This window comes from Pelophylax lessonae (genome assembly GCF_965119305.1).
Source record: "Pelophylax lessonae genome assembly, chromosome: 2".
NCBI lineage: Eukaryota > Metazoa > Chordata > Amphibia > Anura > Ranidae > Pelophylax > Pelophylax lessonae.
In genome coordinates this window covers 293,087,155-293,106,364 of record NC_138769.1, presented here as the reverse complement: position 1 = coordinate 293,106,364, position 19,210 = coordinate 293,087,155, and the positions used below count along the sequence as shown (strand labels likewise).

Sequence of the window (19,210 nt, the reverse complement as noted above, 5' to 3'; positions counted from 1 at the left end):
GTAGGTTCGGTACAAAAACCGATCTTGGTGTCCGTTCTGGTTTCACAGATGGTAACGGTATGAGTTAAAGTGCTTAGGGGTAACTTGAACGCTGAGATAGTTCCCCGACCTTGATTGGACTCGCGGACCAGATGGCCCAGGCCCTGGTGTTTCTGTGTGATGCGTCCTTGGATGCGGCCCCTCTGATTGCCAGAGGGTCAGCGGTAGGGATTGCCATACGCCGCATGGTGTGGCTTAAGAGCTGGTCAGCTGACCAGGCTTTCAGAAGGCCTTAACAGATCTCCCCTTTCTGGGCGAGCGATTGTTTGGAGACTCCTCGGAGGGGGTAAGAGTACTCTTCTTCCCCAATCCTCCAAAGGTGTTTTTTTCGTGTCTCAGGGACAGAAGAGAGGTAAAGTGTTCAAGGCCTCTGGAGGGAGCAAAAAGGCTTGGTCGGGTAAGCCCAAGACGAGTCAGTCCAGTTCGGCAGACAAAATCCTCTTCTGCATGGGGGGCGCCCTCGCCTGTTTTCTGGGGTGGGGGGATGACTGCGTTTTTTTTTCATGAGCCCTGGATGTCCTTGATCCGGGACAAATGGGTTCACAAACCGTTTTGTTCCGAGTACAAGTTCAAATTTCAGTCACGGCCGGCAGACCAATTCTTTCCCTCACATCTTCGTCTGTCTCCATATCGCTTGCAGGATCTCAGGGAGGCAGTGCAGGACCTCCTTGATCAAGAAGTGATTGTGTCAGATCCCTTGCAGGACTGATTTTGAGGTTTTTATTGAAACCTATTCACGGTGACCAGGAAAGAGGGCAAGGTGTGTCCTAATTTTGTGCGGGTGCAGTAGTTTCAGATGGAATCCATTCGGTCGGTAGTAGCGTCTTTACATCAGGGGGATTTTTTAGCCTCCATTGACATCAAAGATGCATATCTGTACATCCCTATATATGGGGGACACCAGAGGTATCTCTGTTTTGCGGTGGCGGAGGAACAGTTTCAGTTTGCAGCATTACCTTTTGGTCTCGTCTCCGCTCCCAGTGTCTTCACCAAGGTTTTAGCCCCAGTGTTGGCGTTGCTGCGCAAATGAGGGATTGCGATCCTAGGAACTCTCACCCAGCCTTGTTGGGTGATCTGTTAATCACGGTTCAGACCCTTCAAGAGTTCAGGTTGATCATCAACTTCAAATAATCTGCACTGACCCCGTCGGTGCGACTGGATTACCTGGGACTAACTCTGGACTCCTCCATGGCGAGGGTTTTTCTTCCTGGGGACAAACTTCAGATGTTGCAGGAAGAGATCCAATTTGCTGCTGGAAATCAATCTCTCTTCTCTACGGACATGCATTAGAGCCCTGAGTCTGATGGGGTCGACCTTCGAGGCTGTCCCATTCGCTCAGTTTCATTCCAGGCCTCTGCAAAAGGAGATCCTTCTCAAGTGGACTAAGGGTCTACAGTTTGAGCCGCTTCACAAGGTCAACGATCTCTTGGTGGCTTTAGTCGCCTGCCTGGAATCAGGGCAAATCCTTTCTACCACTGCTGTGGACGGTGGTCACAAAGGATACCAGCCTGTTGGGCTGGGGCAGTATGCTGGACGACCCCTGTGCCCAGGGGAGTCTGGTCGACTGAGGAGTCTTCTTTACCGATCGATTTTCTGGTACTATGGACAAATCGACTGCTCGGTCTCCCGGTTCGGATCCAATCAGACAATGCCACGGCTGTGGCCTACATCAAAGCGGCACAAAGAGTGCCCGGGTGGCCCAGGAGGTGGCCGAGATTCTGATGTGGGCGGAAGGATAGGTTCCGGCTCTCTCCGCAGTTCACATTCCGGGAGTGGAGAATTGGCAAGCAGATTACCTGACTCGTCAGGTTCTGGATCACAGGGCATGGTCCATTCATCCAGAGGAATTTCGTCTCCTGTGTGTCTGTTGGGGGACCGCAGAGGTCGACCTTTTTTGCGCCTCGGCTACACAAAGAGGTGCAAAGGTTCATGGCCAGAGCTCGAGCTCTTCTGGCCGATGCTACGGATGCATCGGTAGCTCCTTGGAGCCAGTATTGGCTGATTTATGCCTTCTCTTCGATACAGCTGATGTCGATGTTTCTCCACAGGATGGCGGTGGAAAATGTTCTGGGGATTCTTGTGCCTGCAGGCTGGCCTTGTCTGTTTTGGTATGCAGACCTGGTAAAGATGGTCGTTGTGCCTCCCTGGTGGTTGCCTTTGAGGGAGGACCTGCTGTCTCAGGGGTCGATTCTCCACCCTGCTTTACGGTCACGGACTTTAATGTCGTGGCTGTTGAAGGCCAGGTGCTGGGAGATTGCGATCTCTCTGAGTCTGTGCTTCCTACCCTGCTGAGGGCTAGAACAGCGACTTCCAGAAAGATTTATCATCGCATGTGGAAGATGTATATTTCATGGTATGAATCGCAAAATTGCACCCTTGCCTTTTTTTTAGTGGCTAGGGTCTTGGCTTGCAGAAGGGAGTTGAGCAGTTGGCCTTGGGCATGATCAAGGGCCAAGTGTCGGCTTTGGTGATGTACTTTAATGCCCGTTGGCTGCTAATACCTTGATTTGCACTTTTCTTCAAGGGGTGTGTCATATGGCTCCTCCGAGACTACCCCCCTTGCTTCCGTGGAATTTGACTTTGGTTTTGTCTATTCTTCAAAAGCCTCTTTTTGAGAATATAGGGACATTTTTTGAGAGTATAGGGACATATCTCTGCCTTTGTTATATCAGAAGGTTGCTTTTTTGGTGGCTTTTATGAGTATCTGAGTTGGCGGTGCTTTCCTGTCGTTTTACCTTATTTGGTCATCCACAGAGATAGTGGTTCTCCGACCTAATCCGTTTTTTCTTCCTGCAGTGGTGTCTGATTTCCATTTCAATGCAGACATTGTTTTGCCTTCACTCTGTCCTAGGCCTAAGCATCCCAAGGAAATTGCCTTGCACTCTCTGGATGTGGTTCGGGCGATCAGGGTTTACCGGTTGGCCAGGGAGTCCTTTAGGAAATCAGACCCTTTTTTGTCCTTACTGAGAGATCTCATAAGGGTTTGGCTGCATCTGCTGCGACTATATCCAGATGGATTTGGCAGACGGTTGTACAGGCTTATTCATTGAAGGGTCAGGTTTCTCCTTTCCCTGTGACAGCGCGTCCTACCAGAGTGCTGAGTGCCTTTTGGGTTTTTCCTCATAAAGGTAGATTTATGGGTAGATTTGTTGGCATCTTCGGTAGATTTGTTGGCATCTTCGGATGCATCCTTTGGCCGCAAGGTTTTGCAGGCTGCTGTTTAAAGAGACTTGTTTTTCTCTTTTAGGGGTTTATATTTGCTTTCTATGGGTACGCTCCTGTGGTTCCTGGTTGAGCTTTGTTACCCAGTTGGCTATGTTTAGCCTTTAGAAAAACGGTACTTTTTTTTTCTTGGTTGCTGTCTTCCCACCCCTTATGCCTACACTGCTTTGGGATGTCCCTATGGTATAAGAAGCATAAGAGCTGTGTCTGTCAATGGACGATCGAGAAAACTGGATTTTTGTAAGAACTTGCTGTAAAATCCTTTTCTCTGAAGTCCATTGACAGATGCAGCACCTGCCCCTCTGTTATGGGGAGGGTTTGTATCTTTTTCACTGTTTTCTACAAAACTGGCTTGTGGCAGAGTGTCTGTGGGGTTATGCCGTGAAGGACAGCCCCTGTAGGCGTGTCAGTGAATTTTTTCCTGCATAGTACTTCTCCTGTAGGGGGCAGCATAACCCTATGGTATAAGAAGCATAAGAGCTGCGTCTGTCAATGGACTTCAGAGAAAAGGATTTTACACTAAGGTCTTGCAAAAATACAGTGTTTTTTATAGTTGTCCACCAATTATGCTTTCAATCTTGACCTAGATAAGGTAGCTCACACTGATGTTTTATCGACCACATGGGTCTCTTGCTTCTTCTCTGTGGCCTTTTAGTGGGTAGGGATAATTAAAATAAAATTTGCCCCCAACCCCCTCCCCTTTCCTTGTTCTCCAGTGGAAAAGTAAAAGTACTTTCAGACAAATGCTCAGATCAGATCCACCTGTCAGTTTTCAGGTGGATCTAAACGAAAACTGAATGTTTATGGGCTAACAGATATAAATGTAAAAGGTCTGAATTCCTTGCAGTGTTTTCAGACCTAAGGGTGATGGATTGTAGGTAAAAGCATGCAAACAGATGCGCGTCCCGTTTACATATAAACCTAACATGGGTCCTTTACAAGTTGCAGGAAAAAATGGGTGCGTTTCAGATAAACAGCGTCCCGCTGAATGGCAAAGGACCCTTAAATTTAATTACATTAATATACGGCTAAAATACCTTAGGAACTGTATTATTGTTTGTTTCTCAGGCTTACACTTTGTAAATTGCAATTTTTATTATGAAGGTAAGCTTAAAGTTGCCATATTCTTTTTCTGAAATCAAGTAAGTGCCGCCCTCAGTGGCATAATGCAGCACCTTGAAGACCTAGTGCCCTCATTTTGGACCTTCTACTTGTTGGGATTGCTTAACCACATCAGCCCCGGAAGGTTTTACCCCCTTAATGACCAGGCCATTTTTTGTGATTCGGGACTGTGTTACTTTAACGGAAAATTGCGTGGTCGTGCGACGCTGTACCCAAATACAATTGATGTCCTTTTTTTTTCCCCACAAATAGAGCTTTCTTTTGGTGGTATTTAATCACCTCTGCGGTTTTTAGATTTTGCGCTATAAACAAAAAAAGTGACAATTTTGAAAAAAAGCCATAATTTTTACTTTCTGCTATAAAATATTCCCAATTAAAAAAAAAAAATTAATTTTTTGTTATCAGTTTAGGCCAATTTTGTATTCCGCTACATATTTTTGGTAAAAAAAAAATCCCAAAAAGCGCATTTTAATTGGTTTGCGCAAAATTATAGCGTTTACAAACTACGGGATAGATTTTTGGACTTCTTATTTATTTTTATTTTTTATTAGTAATGGCGGCGATCTGCAATTTTTAGTGGGACCGCGACATTGCAGCGGACAGATCGGACCCCTAACTGACATTTTTGACACTTTTTGGGGACCAGTGACACTAATACAGTAATCAGTGCTAAATAATATGCACTGTTACTGTGTAAATGACACTGGCAGGAAAGGGGTCAATACTGGGGGTGATCAAAGGGGTTAAATGTATGCCTAATATGCTTACTGACTGGGTGTGGGGGAGGGGGTGGTTCTGTGACAGGCACAGAGAGATCGCAGTTTCAGCTTAGCTTAGCTGACTTGATCTTTCCCTGCCTGTCTAACAGAAGATCTGCCTGCTTTGTTTACATAAGCAGGCGGGTCTTCTCTCGGTTTCCCGAACGATCACGGAAGGGCAGCGGCAATCGCTGCCATGCCTCCTGCTTTGTCTAAACATGGTGAGGTAAAGTGGAACTAAACCCGTTGATTTAAAAGTTTCGGTAAACAATTACGTTCTCAGCACATGACAGGAATAGAACTGTCACATTGGCTGTGCTCTCAACAAAACTGTCAAACCATCAAATAGCTGGTGTCCTAACTGATCACATCATCAGCATCATGGCAGTTGAAGATCAAACCAAGGCCAGTGAGGGTATTCTAGGGGATAGGATTTCCCTGGGACCCCCTAGAGAACAGACCCCCTTCCCCCTCCTTTTTTTATTTTCTTTTTAACACCCCCCTCCCCCAACAATATTTTTTAGTTATTTTCCGAAAAGCTCCCCCTCCAATCTATCCCTCCCTCCTATCCCTAACTATCCCACACACCCTACTCCCCTTCATTCACATTGTAGATCACATACATCTCAAAGAATTAGAATGTCATCAAGAAGTTTATTTCAGTAATTCCATTCAAAAACTGAAACTCGTATATTATATAGATTCATTACACACAGTGTGATATATTTCAAACATTTCTTTCTATTAATTTTGATGATTATGGCTTCAATTAGTGAAAACCCAAAATTCAGTATCTCAGAAAATTAGAATATTGTGAAAAATTTTTAATATTGTAGACTCTTGGTGTCACACTCTATAATCGGCTAATTAACTCAAAACACCTGTTAAGGTTTCCTGAGCCTTTAAAGTGTCTCTCAGTCTGGTTCAGTACGTTACACAATCATGGAGAAGACTGCTGACTTGACAGTTGTCCAGGAGACAGTTATTGACACCCTCCACAAGGAGGGTAAGTCACAAAAGGTAATTTCTAAAGAAGGTGGCTGTTCAGAGTGCTGTATCCAAGCATATTAATGGAAAGTTGAGTGGAAGGAAAAAGTGTGGTAGAAAAAGGTGCACAAGCAACAGGGATAACTGCAGTCTTGGGAGGATTGTGAAGTAAAGGCCATTTAAGAATTTGGGGGAGATTCACAAGGAGTGAACTACAGCTGCCAGTTCTTCAAGTGCCACCACAAACAGATGTATCCAGAGCATGGGCTACAACTGTTGCATTCCTTGTGTCAAGCCACTCCTGAACCAGAGCAAAACGATAGACAGTGCTCAAAAGCTTGTGTAAAAATACTTCCCCAAAGTAATATAAATGTATATAAAGTAAATATATAAATCTATTAATTGCTTAATAAATTTAACACCAATTGTGCTTATAAATGGCAAAAAATTATGCATATAATAAGTGACTGTGCACAGCGTGAGTTGCTCCAGACTCCTATATAAGTCCTTTGTGCATAGAGCGATAATCAAAACAAGTCTTATAAAGTGAATCGTGCTTCAAAAGTGTCAATTCCTCTGGAATAATCCAAAAAGTGCTCTTGTGCTTGACATAGTGACCAAACAGACAATAATTCAGTGACCATAAGCACTAAAGTGTAGGCTCTAGTGGGATTTTTATGCGTGAGTATCCTCCACCGTGTTTTCAGCCCACTTACGAGATGACCCCTTGGGGTCTAGTGTAGGTAAGTGGTCCCAGTAAGGCAACTTCCGGAGGTCCCTCTATATGGCACGATACATCAGGGGGTGCTTTCCTCTGGAGTAGGGAGTTGTCCTATGGGAGGCTCCGCTGTAATCCCTCTGTAGAGAGCACGATGTGGGGATTGTATATGGGTTCCTCTAGCTTCCACTCTTCTAACTCGTTGGTGGCGTGTGGTCTCAGCATATGAATATAAGAGAGGCAGGGAGGCTCATAGTGTAGCATTTAGTAGACTAATTTAATTTATTTGCAAAAAGTCACATTACATTTGAGTATAGCACAGCCGGCCGGATCGTGGAGACGCTTTTCCGCGTTCCAGGTTGCGTTCCAAAGGCCGGATGTGACGTAAGGACGTACCTCGGGACCCGACTCATTTCGTCAGCATACGTCTGACGTCATCAGGGATCACTTCCTTATTTATATATCACCGGAGCAGGCGGTTTGGCCAATCGTGTTTGCAGAGTGCTTAATATTTATCTCGTACTGGCCATATACATACACCCTAATGCCATCTAGTGGTCATATGGTATATGTATGTATGTATGTATGTATGTATATACATGTATGTATGTATGTATGTATATGTAATATATATATATATATATATATATATATATATATATATATATATATATATATATATATATATATATATATATATATATATAGTACAGACCAAAAGTTTGGACACACCTTCTCATTCAAAAAGCTTTCTTTATTTTCATGACTATGAAAATTGTAGAGTCACACTTCAAGAGGTAGTCTCCTGAAATGGTCTTCCAACAGTCTTGAAGGAGTTCCCAGAGATGTTTAGCACTTGTTGGCCCTTTTGCCTTCACTCTGCGGTCCAGCTCACCCCAACCATCTCGATTGGGTTCAGGTCCAGTGACTGTGGAGGCAAGGTCATTTGGCACAGCACCCCATCACTTTCCTTCTTGGTCAAATAGCCCTTACACAGCCTGGAGGTGTGTTTGGGGTCATTGTCCTGTTTGAAAAATAAATGATGGTCCAACTAAACGCAAACCGGATGGAATAGCATGCCGCTGCAAGATGCTGTGGTAGCCATGCTGGTTCAGTATGCCTTCAATTTTGAATGAATCCCCAACAGTGTCACCAGCAAAGCACCCCCACACATTACACCTCCTCCTCCATGCTTCACAGGGGGAACCAGGCATGTAGAGTCCATCCGTTCACCTTTTCTGTGTCGCACAAAGACACGGTGGTTGGAACCAAAGATCTCAAATTTGGACTCCTCAGACCAAAGCACAGATTTCCACTGGTCTAATGTCCATTCCTTGTGTTCTTTAGCCCAAACAAGTCTCTTCTGCTTTTTGCCTTTCTTTAGCAGTGGTTTCCTAGCAGATATTCTACCATGAAGGCCTGATTCACACAGTCTCCTCTTAACAGTTGTTCTAGAGATGTGTCTGCTGCTAGAACTCCGTGTGCCATTGACCTGGTCTCTAATCTGAGCTGCTGTTAACCTGCGATTTCTGAGGCTGGTGACTCGGATGAACTTATCCTTTGCAGCAGAGGTGACTCTTTGTCTTCCTTTCCTGGGGCGGTCCGCATGTGAGCCAGTTTCTTTGTAGCGCTTGATGGTTTTTGTGACTGCACTTGGGGACACTTTCAAAGTTTTCCCAATTTTTCGGACTGACTGACCTTCATTTCTTAAAGTAATGATGGCCACTCGTTTTCCTGTACTTAGCTGCTTTTTTCTTGCCATAATACAAATTCTAACAGTCTATTCAGTAGGACTATCAGCTGTGTATCCACCTGACTTCTGCACAACACAACTGATGGTCCCAACCCCATTTATAAGGCAAGAAATCACACTTATTAAACCTGACAGGGCACACCTGTGAAGTGAAAACCATTTCAGGTGACTACCTCCTTGAAGTGTGACTCTACAATTTTCATAGTCATGAAAATAAAGAAAATTCTTTGAATGAGAAGGTGTGTCCAAACTTTTGGTCTGTACTGTATATATAAAAATTGATTAATTTAACCTTTTGGTTACTGGTATAAAAATCCATGTATTGTATATGGTTGAATAGGCACTCTACTAATATGGCAAGTGGCCCTCTAGTGGTTGTTTGTTATAAATGCTGCTCTCAACCTCATTCCTAGGGTTTAGGGCAAAAATGCCAATCTACCCAATTAGGATTTGTGCAAAATAGGCGATATATAAATATTGGATATATAAATACATACACTAAAAATTCAAATTTCATGTAGTTGCAACATTCTTATAAATACAACATTCCTAAAATTTATATTTATAAATTGGGATCAGATATTTTATGTTTAAAATTAAAAAATATATTAAAAAAAATAGAATAAAGTAAAAATAAAATGTGGGTATATATTTATTCTAATAAAAAATAGAATAATGAAAAATAGGTGTATAAAATATGTATATGAAATGTGTATATAAAAATATGGGTTCTTAATAGCAATGATTATATTCAGTAATTAGAAATGAAACAGTTTAGATCAATGTCCACGTTCATACCATTGGGTTGAATCGTGTTCACTCCTGAACCAGAGACAACGTCCGAAGTGTCTTTCCTGGGCTAAGGAGAGAAAAAAAGATTCAATTGTTGCTCAGTAGTCCAAAGTCCTCTTTTCGGATTTAAGTACATTTTGCATTTCATTTGGAAATCAAGGTTCCAGAGTCTGGGGGAGGAGTGGAGAGGTACAAAATCCAAGTTGTATGAGGTCTAGTGTAAAGTTTCCACAGTCAGTGATGATTTGGGGAGCCATGTCATCTGCTGGTGTTGGTGCACTGGGCTTTATCAAGTTCAAAGGCAGCGGAGCCCTCTACCTGGTAATTCTAGAGCATTTCATGCTTCCCTCTGCTGACCAGCTTTATGGAGATGCTGATTTCATTTTCCAGCAGGACTTGGCACCTGTCCACACTGCCAAAAGTACCAGTGCATGGTTTAATGATCATGGTATCACTGTGCTTTATTGGCCAGCAAACTCGCCTGACCTAAACCTCATAGCGAATCTGTGGGGTATTGTCAAGCGGAAGATGAGACACCAGACCAAACCATTCAGACGAGCTGAAGACTGATATCAAAGCAACCTGGGCTTCTATAACACCTCAGCAGTGCCACGGGCTGATCGCCTCCATGCCATGCGGCATTGATACAGTAATTCATGCAAAAAGAGCCATGACTAAGTATTGACTGCATACTATAATGTACATGGACATACTTTTCAGTAAGCCAACATTTCTGTATTAAAAATCCTTTTTGTTATTGGTCCTATGTAATCTAATTTTTCTGAGATACTGAATTTTGGGTTTTCACTAACTGTAAGCCATAATCGTCAAAATTTAAAAGAAAGAAATGCTTGAAATATTTCAATCTTGTGTGTAATGAATCTATATAATATACGAGTTTCACTTTATGAATTTCTGAAAAAGCAAACTTTTTGATGATATTCAAATTTTGTTGCACTGCACCTGTACATTTCTCACCCTATAATATGCCTTTTACTTGTTTCTTGGAGGACAGGTTTACATTATGTATCAAAACAGCTTTATTCCTTTAAATTGCATGGGTATTAATATCTGCTGGCTTTTCACCAATATTCAAGCCTCTTATTCCAATATGGGTAGGAGGTTGGTAGTGACCCTCGGTTTCAAAGGTTTTTGATTCGATAGATTGGGCCTCCATGTGCGCGATACTGGAACATTTGGGATTTAGTCCCTCTTTCCTGAAGCGGGTAGACATCCTATATAGATGCACTAAAGCAGGGCTTGACAAATTTGCCTGAAATCTAGGAGCCAGTTAAAAAAGTTAGGAGCCAGTTTTTTTTTTTTTTTTTTTAACTAACAACCAAGCTTTATTTAATAAAACGGATACTAAATTTACACATAAATACGACTAGAACCCCACTCTCCTCTATAGCGCAATTGGATGGAAACAGACTGTCTGTCTCTTTCCATCCGATGCCATCTGATCGGATCCACGGGATGGATAGAAAATAGAACCACCATCCGTCTGTTTTTGGCGGGCAGAGTCAGATGGCGGCAGATTACCACTCCATAGAGGAGACTGAACGGTCCGATCAGGTCTGCCTGAAAAACTGACAGGCGGACCTGATCAGACAGCCCGTGTGAAAGGGGCCTTCGGCTGTGGCACGGCGATGAGGAAAAAAAAAAAAAAAGAGAAATATATATATTTTAAAAAAAAAAAGAAAAAATTATCATTTATTTTTTTTACATTTAAAAAATAAATGAATAATAATAAACCACACTCCCTGTCCACTTACCTTTAAGCAAAGGTAACTGGACAGAGAGATGAAGCCTTAAAAAACTTCCCTCTCTTCTCCTCTTTGGAAGGAGAAGGGAAGGCTTTGAGAACATGCATTACTCCCGGCCACCACAAGAGGGCGCCAGTTCCCCTAGCTTCTCATCTCACAGAAGAAGGCCGAAAAGCCGGGGACTCAATTTTTGGACGGCGCGGAAGTCCGTGATCTCGAAGAGGAGGTGGGGGGCGCAAAAGGGACGGGACACCTCCTGCAGGGCACCCCAGGCGCCAGGTCGCTAATTCTAGTCGCAAATGCGACCTGGCGCCCGGGATTTGTCGAGGCCTGCACTAAAGCATCAATTAAGTTTGGAAATGTGGTACCCAGCCCCCTTTGTGGTGTAATGAGGTACACGACAGGGCTGTCCCTTGTCTCCCACAATTGTTGCCTTGATGATGGAGCCTATAACTGTGGCTCTTCAAACTAACCCTTCAGTAAAAGGACTTAAAGTGGATCTTCACTGCATTTAAGTACCACAAACCAAAAACACTATTTTAATTAATTTTAAATATTCAAAGCAAACTCACCCATCCATCCTGGTCTCTGTGCTTTTATTTTGTTGAGAAATTACTTTGAAAACCAACCCCTTAGAATTTCTGGCCATGGCCATCTTGAATAAGAGCAGATTATTCATATAGCATTTACTTCCGGAAATCCATCTGCCCTTAGCTCAAGTATGCATGCAGGAGAGTGTGCTTTGCTGACAAACACGCCTTCCCTCCTGAAGACTCCTGAGATGTATGACATCATTTGTCTAGGCAAGAAACCAGTAAGTAACTGAAGAAATGAAGAAAAAAAAAAAAAAGTTTAAAACCAGTAAATGTGATATACTTTTATTTATTTACTAAAGCTAGCAGCATGAGGATTACAAATAATCAATGTTGATTGGGAGATCAGGGTCTTGTAAAAAAAAAAAAAAAGGAGCAGGTCATCGACGGATAATGCTAATTTTTGCTTAAGTAGCTGATCTTTCTTTGCATACTACCTTGACCATATTAGATACTTTTTCTTGCTTCTCGGGGCAGAAAGTCAACTGAAAGATTACTTCGATTGATCCAATGCTACAGGTAGTTTGTGATGTTGCCCTCCTCTCCAGTGGGTGACCCTAATTAAGTACTTGGGGGAGCAGTTCAGTAATGATTAGGCCGACTTTATCCCATTGAATTTAACCCCTCTTTTTAAGTTGGCAAAATCCAGATTTGAGTCTTGGTATCCCTGCCCTTCTCACTTATGGAAAAGATTAATCTACTTAAGATGAGTGCTTCATGTCTTTTTGTACATTCTTAGAAATGCACCTGTTTTGATCCTCCTGTCTCTATTCAGACAATTGGATGCAAACATCTCCTTCTTTCTGTGGAATAATAAACCTCCTAGACTTGGCCTCGCAACTAAAGCAGCCGGTAGCTATCAGAGACCTAATCCTCCCCAACTTCAATATTTCCTAGCCGGGTAGCTTGTACACGCTCACAACTGGCTCTGACTGGATAAAGGGAATGCCTCAATGATGGGGGAGGCTATGGTGCTTGGTCCTGGGAGGCACTGCAATTACTCCTTTTTTAGGGGTTGCCGCGCCCCATACACTCTTACTGTGGAACCATGAGGGCTATGGTTAGGGCATGGAAAAAGGCTTGGGGTGCTTAATCCTGAGGTCTCCTGCTCATGATCACCTCATCTTCTGCTGTGGAACAACCCCAACCTTCCTCAGTTGTTTCTGGTCTCAGAGCCAGTCATTTGGGTGCTTAGGGACATCAAAAAGCTGAGTGATCTAATATTTAATGGATGCCTTCCATCATTTGCGATATTACAAGCTAAGTACTTGTTACCTAACTAGTATTTCTTTTGGTATCTGCAATTACATCTGGCACAACGCATTACACAAATAATGCAGAAGTGGAGCAGGGCGTTGAGACAAGAGATACCAAAAAGGAGTAATATCTATATTTTTTAAAATTCTTTATTTAGCAAACACAAATACAGAGTCCATACGAAGGAATGTTTGGGTAGAAGATGTGTTCTGGGAGGTGAAGGAAGCCGTATATTATGCAACCTAAGATGGGAGAAAAAAAGGCTCAGATTGCACCTCCAGCCCAGTACAAGAACCTCTTGCCCTCAGCAAGAGCTGATTGGGGGAGGAGGAAGTAAGAGGGAAAGAGTAGGGAGAAAAAGTTCTCAATACCACCCTCTTACAAAAGCAGTGACTCTGTCGAAAGACGGTGGCATACAGGATTCAGTCAATGGTTCTTGTGTTTTTCACAGTACTGTAATTGTTTTAAAGCACCCGAGAGACTTGGAACAGTCAGGGTCTTCCAAGCTCTTGCTATTACCCGATTTGCTGCCATGAGAATGTGTATGGTTTAATACCACTGTATAATTAGCAGGCCTTCTCATTTAGCACCCCCACATAAATATTTATATAGTATGTAATGTTTCATACTTACCCAGTTGCTTACTTTTTATAAATTAAATATTAAATATTTTTTTACTGAACATAAATTGAAATTTAACATAAAACTTTGCACTCTTTTGATGATTTTTCATTTATTATATTTTTAACTGAAGCTTTAGGATACACAGGTTTTCCCAATGGGTTTCAACATTTTCCTCGAGATGGACCATCTTACCCATCTGTACGCCACCCATCAATGGGAAATCTCAGACACCCTTCGGTTGGAGAAGAATCTGCACATGGCTTGATTACACCAGATGACCAGGTACCATTAATTTTTTAAAACCGTATACTTGTATTTCAAGCCTGTATTTAGAACTAAACATGCTGAATAGAAAAAAGAAATCTGCACAAATTTAAACAGAACTAAAGTTGACATGGTTGATGGGCTTTTGCCATAATGTGCAAGTATGCCCAGCATAATTTTTAAATTATGACACTGTAAGGTATACTGAATACAATTATCCAGTGGCAGCAGGGATGACCAGTTCAGTGAAGTTGTTATTAGGAAACTAAAATCAGACTGGGTATGATTAAAATAAAGTTTATTAATGCACACAACATCTACTCAACACCAACAAACCAGAAGCAAAGCAAAAGGGAAAAATAAACGTGACCGTAAAGAAAAACTTAACTATAATACACTATATACAAATAAACCGGGCATGACTGGGACTAGGAATCAAGGGGAGCAAAAATGGAGTAACCGGATAAAGGGAACTAGATGCAAGGTACAGAATATGGCAGGGATCAGGATAATCAGCAAGCAGATGTGTCTAGGACAAAACACCAAAGCACTATTGCAAATCAAGGGAGGGGTTATATACCTTTTCAGCAGCCAGCATCAGGTGGAGCCTAATAACTGGGATCTGCTGGGAGACACCCGTTGGTGGTTATTGGAACTGCTCCCTTCAGCTTTGGGAATCACAGTGCCACCTGCAGGTGATTTAGGTCATGATGTGCACACTTGCCTCCTAAAGAGTCCCCTCCCCCACGATTTGACATTTGTCATCTTTCTCAATGCTTTTGTTTCTAGAATATAAAAGTGAAACAGAACATGTTCATGTTGAGATTCTTTTCACTGTACTTAGCAACTTTTCAAAATCTGGCCCACACATACTGTTAAGATGTTCTAAGTGAGCATTTTTCCAGTTGCTTGCGCCTTCCTGTGAATTCCAGAGTTGTCTGCATAATAAAATTTGCTTTTGTACGTTCTGTCTGTTTGTAAAACTGTTCCGGGCAATTTCTCCCAAACTTTTTTACTAATGGACTGGGCTATTTGGACCTATCTTGAGAAAAATGTATTCATAAACACTTTCACCTTTTTTATATTGTTAATTTTTTGTCTAAATTTCTTTTTCATTTAATTAGCATGTCATAATTTTTTATTTTGAACTTTCGTACATGGTAAATTTTAATGGTGAAGTACGGCAAAACAAAAAGGGATTATTTTTCCAAGGTTCCCTGGTAAGTCTACAGAGGCTGTTGCTTAAATTGAAAGTTTGAGTGCATGAGTAGATATCCACCAGGTGGCAGCTACACTCTTTCCAAAATTGGCAGTCTTGCATTGCATGCTATCTTGTAGTGTCTGCACTAAGGAAGAACTTTAAAGTGGTTGTAAAGCCTGAACATTTTTTACCCTAATGCATTTCCTGCATTAAGGTAAATGTTTCAGTACAGTATGTGTATCACCCCTCCTCATTCCCCTTAAACTTACCTGAGACCAATCTCCGTCCAGCGATGTGCCTGTCTATAGCTAATCTCTTCTTGTTCTCACAAGCTTTGCTGAGAGCAGTGGGAACCGTTGGTGGGGTGGGGGTGATATGTGCAGGAGAGGGATGCAGAGGGTATGACAGCAGATATAGCACATTCAGGAGACGAGTACATAGTGTGATGGGTGGCACTATGGGAGGGTAGGAGTGCAATTAACCTATCTGCTGGCAACTGGCTGCTGAGGGGTTAATGCACATAACCTGGAGACATACATTGGATGCTGAGGGGTTAACCTACATGAGCTAGGTGCTGAAGGGTTATTAGATCATAGTTAGGTTGTGTGAACTGCTAGGCCAGAGATTACAGTGCCTTTGTAAACCATAGCAGAAGTGTAGGGGGGGGGGATTGTATGATGCATTTAGCGCTTGTGGCTGGGAGCCCTTAATGTCTACCAGAGCCTTTTATTTTCAGTTTGTCTAACAGTTGCTGTTTTTTTTACCTAATATAATCTACTTTTATTTTTTTTTCCTTTTTTATTCCAGTCACATACCTATGTAAATACAGCCAGTGGTGAGGAGGAGACAGGTGGGCGACACTGCATGCACTCTTTGCCCGAGGCACATGCGCCATACCATGAACCACCAAGGCACATGCTTGGCTCGGGTTGCTCCATTGAGGAACGCAATCCCCAGGTCTTTTTGCAACCAGGAGAAGTGAAGTTTGTACTTGGTCCAGCACCAGCCTATAGACGAATGCCTCTAAGGGGAGACAGCTTCTGTAGACACCACAGGGACTGTCAGGGCCATGTCTGTGCTGGTGACAGAGAACCAATACCACCACATAACAATAACAATGAATGCAAAGATCAGTGGAGTTCGCACAAGTGTGCATATGAGAATATCAATGGGCTAGTACCACCAGGAAGTATAGCTCTTCGTAGCCGGACTGGTAATAGGGGCCTCAAGTTGTCAGCGGAAGGTCTGCCATACAACAGCTGCTCACATCGTAGGACGGCAATGTTACACTATGAGAATCTACCCCCTCTACCCCCTGTTTGGGAATGCAGGTCCATGCACCCTGTTGATGATGATGATGATGATGATGAAGAGGAGGAAGATTCTGCAGATGCTATGACTCCATCTCTTAATGGGTACCATGATGACCCGGTGCAAAACTATGTGAATGCTGAGAGCGCCACTGCATGTGGTGGTTACCACCACCATCGTCCAGACTGCCAGCCACATAGGAGCTGCCCATCTAATGTCTTCAGTTTTGATTTCCGACGGCCACGTACAGAGCAAAGGCAACTCAACTATATCCAGGTGGAGCTGGAGGGCAAGAATGAAGGAAAAGGAAGAGCAATCCCTCAGATTACTTGTACCCCAGCTCCAAATCATCCGCAGCGTTGTGCAGACTCTTATGCTGTCATTGACCTCAAAAAGACAGCTGCTATGTCCAGCCTTCAGAGAGCTATGCCCCGGGATGATGGGACCTCCAGAAAAACCCGACATAACAGCACAGACCTTCCCCTGTAAATGATATTGGTTCTAGTGTTGTCTCTCTGACCTTTTACAAAAGCCATCTCTGCGGCTCTTACCTGTCTTTTCTTTGTTTCCTATATATGACTTCTCCTTAAACTGTAGTTTGTGCAGGTTCTGTTTTGTTCCTCTACAGAGCAAACCTAATACTGAACAGAATGTGAACACTCATTTATCAAGAGGAGAAAAATGGAGGGATTGTTAAAAGCTACACAAGGATACTCCATAGATTTACTCTGTACAACTGTGGCCACCTGAACGTCTGACTGATGACTGCGACCATGTTGGCATCTTGCTGAAAATGTTCTTGTTGAGTGAAATGTTTGTGCTTTTTATTTTTAATTTTTTTTTTTTTTTTTATTTATTTATTTTTTTATTACTGTTGCATTTGTAGATTGCATTTTCTGCATTTACTGATTAATTTATTTAACTTATTTTTCTATTTATTTTTGTAAACATCCCATGCCATATTGTGCCCTAAGTAATCGCACTTGCTCCGAATCAGATGCTTAAGGTCACTACTTTGACCAACGTGCTTCATTGATTTGAAGCTTGTACCTCTTTTTAGAGCATCGAGACGTTAGCATGTGACAAACTAAGAAATGTATATACCCCTTGATTGCATTTTTTGCATAATCTTATATTGAAAAATAAGCCTTCATCAGCATTTGAAAAGGAAAAGTGTAATATATGTACTGTATGTGTGTGTGTGCGCGATCATGTATGTGTACAATAGTGGAATCAGGAGTACTTTTCTTTACATTTCAGAGGCTGAAGAATATTTACTGTATGCCATGCCCATATTTTTGCATTTACTTGAATGATAAGTGCCAAAAATTTATTATTGTGCCATTTTAAAAGAAATCCTTCTATGTACTGTTACTTAACATAACTCATTGGTCACACTTAGGGTTTCCCAAATGTACATAGTGTACAGATGGAGACTATAGCCAGTGTTAAACTCGCTGAACAGCACTATAGATGATGGTTATTCTATACATTTTTTCACCTTATCCTGAATGAATGTTTATAAACCTAGAGATTTAAAGAGTAATTATATCTTTCTGAAAAAATAGTTATTCTGAGGCAGGAAAAGGGTATTTGCCTAGTTTGTAAACTGCGCATGAATGATATTTTAGGCTTTTCAGGGAGCTATTGCCTAACTAAAGAGTCAGGGGTTGAAATACTGAAACTGGAGAGTGCAAAATCTGGTTCAGCTCTGCAAAGAAACCAATCAGCTTCCAGTTTTTTTTTCCAAACCTTAATTGAACAAGCTAGAAGCTGATTGGGTGCCATGCACAGTTGCACCATATTTTACAGTCTCCAGTATTAGTAAATCAACCCTATAATTATTCTGCATATGTCTGGTAAACACACACAGCTTTTTTTTCTTTTTTTAGACATGAACTCTTGGATATCATCGACTTAGCTCTACACACAGTGAATTTAGTCTAGACTAATTCCAACAAAGATCTTCTTATATTATTATATGTGCATTTAACATATTTTATTATTTTTTTTTTCACGTAAAAGCCTCTCTTGTGTAGATATTCAAAGACTACTGATGTAGGCAGCCATCTTGAATGTGAGCTATCTTGGAGTTTTTATTCAAGTGATACTCTATATTATTCCCCTGTGCTGTAAATGATTAAACACTCCCAGATGAGAGGGCTGTGATTTGCCAGAATGGAGGTGCTGTGCTAAGGCATTGCCATTTTCCTGAATAAGTCAAATGTTCTAGCAAGTTTATAGGGAAAATTGTAAGCAACGTTAAAAAATATATTGATGAAAAATACTTCAAATAAGCATTTAAAACACTAGATTTTTCTGTGCATTTACTTGCAGTTGTTCAAGTTGGGGGCAGAGTCACTGGGTCACTTTAAACTATCTTGAAGTAGTTTTCTACTTTGAAATCAATTAAAGGAAATTTACCTTTTTATATAAAAAATAAATAAAAATAATGCACATTTTTTTGCAGGTAAAAAAAATATGCATTTATTTACTTTTTACACTAGAGCCTGTAAAGCATTGCACCCATGATCAGCAGATTACAGATGCAATGCCAGGATCCTGCAGATCCTCAGTATACTGTATGCCTGTACCTCTGATATGGCCAAGCAGTTACTAAATTGCAGGAAGAATGAATGAACTACGAGTGCTCACTTGCGCTCTTGTTCATTTAGCACTACAAGCTGTCTGCCACAGAACTCTGTGATTGACTGATGTGGGCGGAGTCCCTCATGGCCTCTTTGGTTTTAAATTGTGACAATGTGTGCGTTGAGAACAGATAAATACTTTGTCATTGCAATGA

At 41.9% G+C, this 19,210-nt stretch overlaps 1 protein-coding gene across 1 annotated transcript in view; it reads left to right on the top strand.

The window, feature by feature from the left end:
* Positions 1–17,547, top strand: part of FRS3 (fibroblast growth factor receptor substrate 3) — a 55,427-nt gene extending 37,880 nt beyond the window's left edge. The window contains exons 6-7 of the mRNA XM_082247620.1: positions 13,762–13,913; positions 15,904–17,547. Coding sequence (XP_082103746.1) covers positions 13,762–13,913; positions 15,904–16,896 — 1,145 coding nt within the window. The 3' untranslated portion in view covers positions 16,897–17,547. The remainder of the gene's footprint in view (positions 1–13,761; positions 13,914–15,903) is intronic.
* The last annotated feature ends 1,663 nt before the right edge of the window (positions 17,548–19,210 follow it).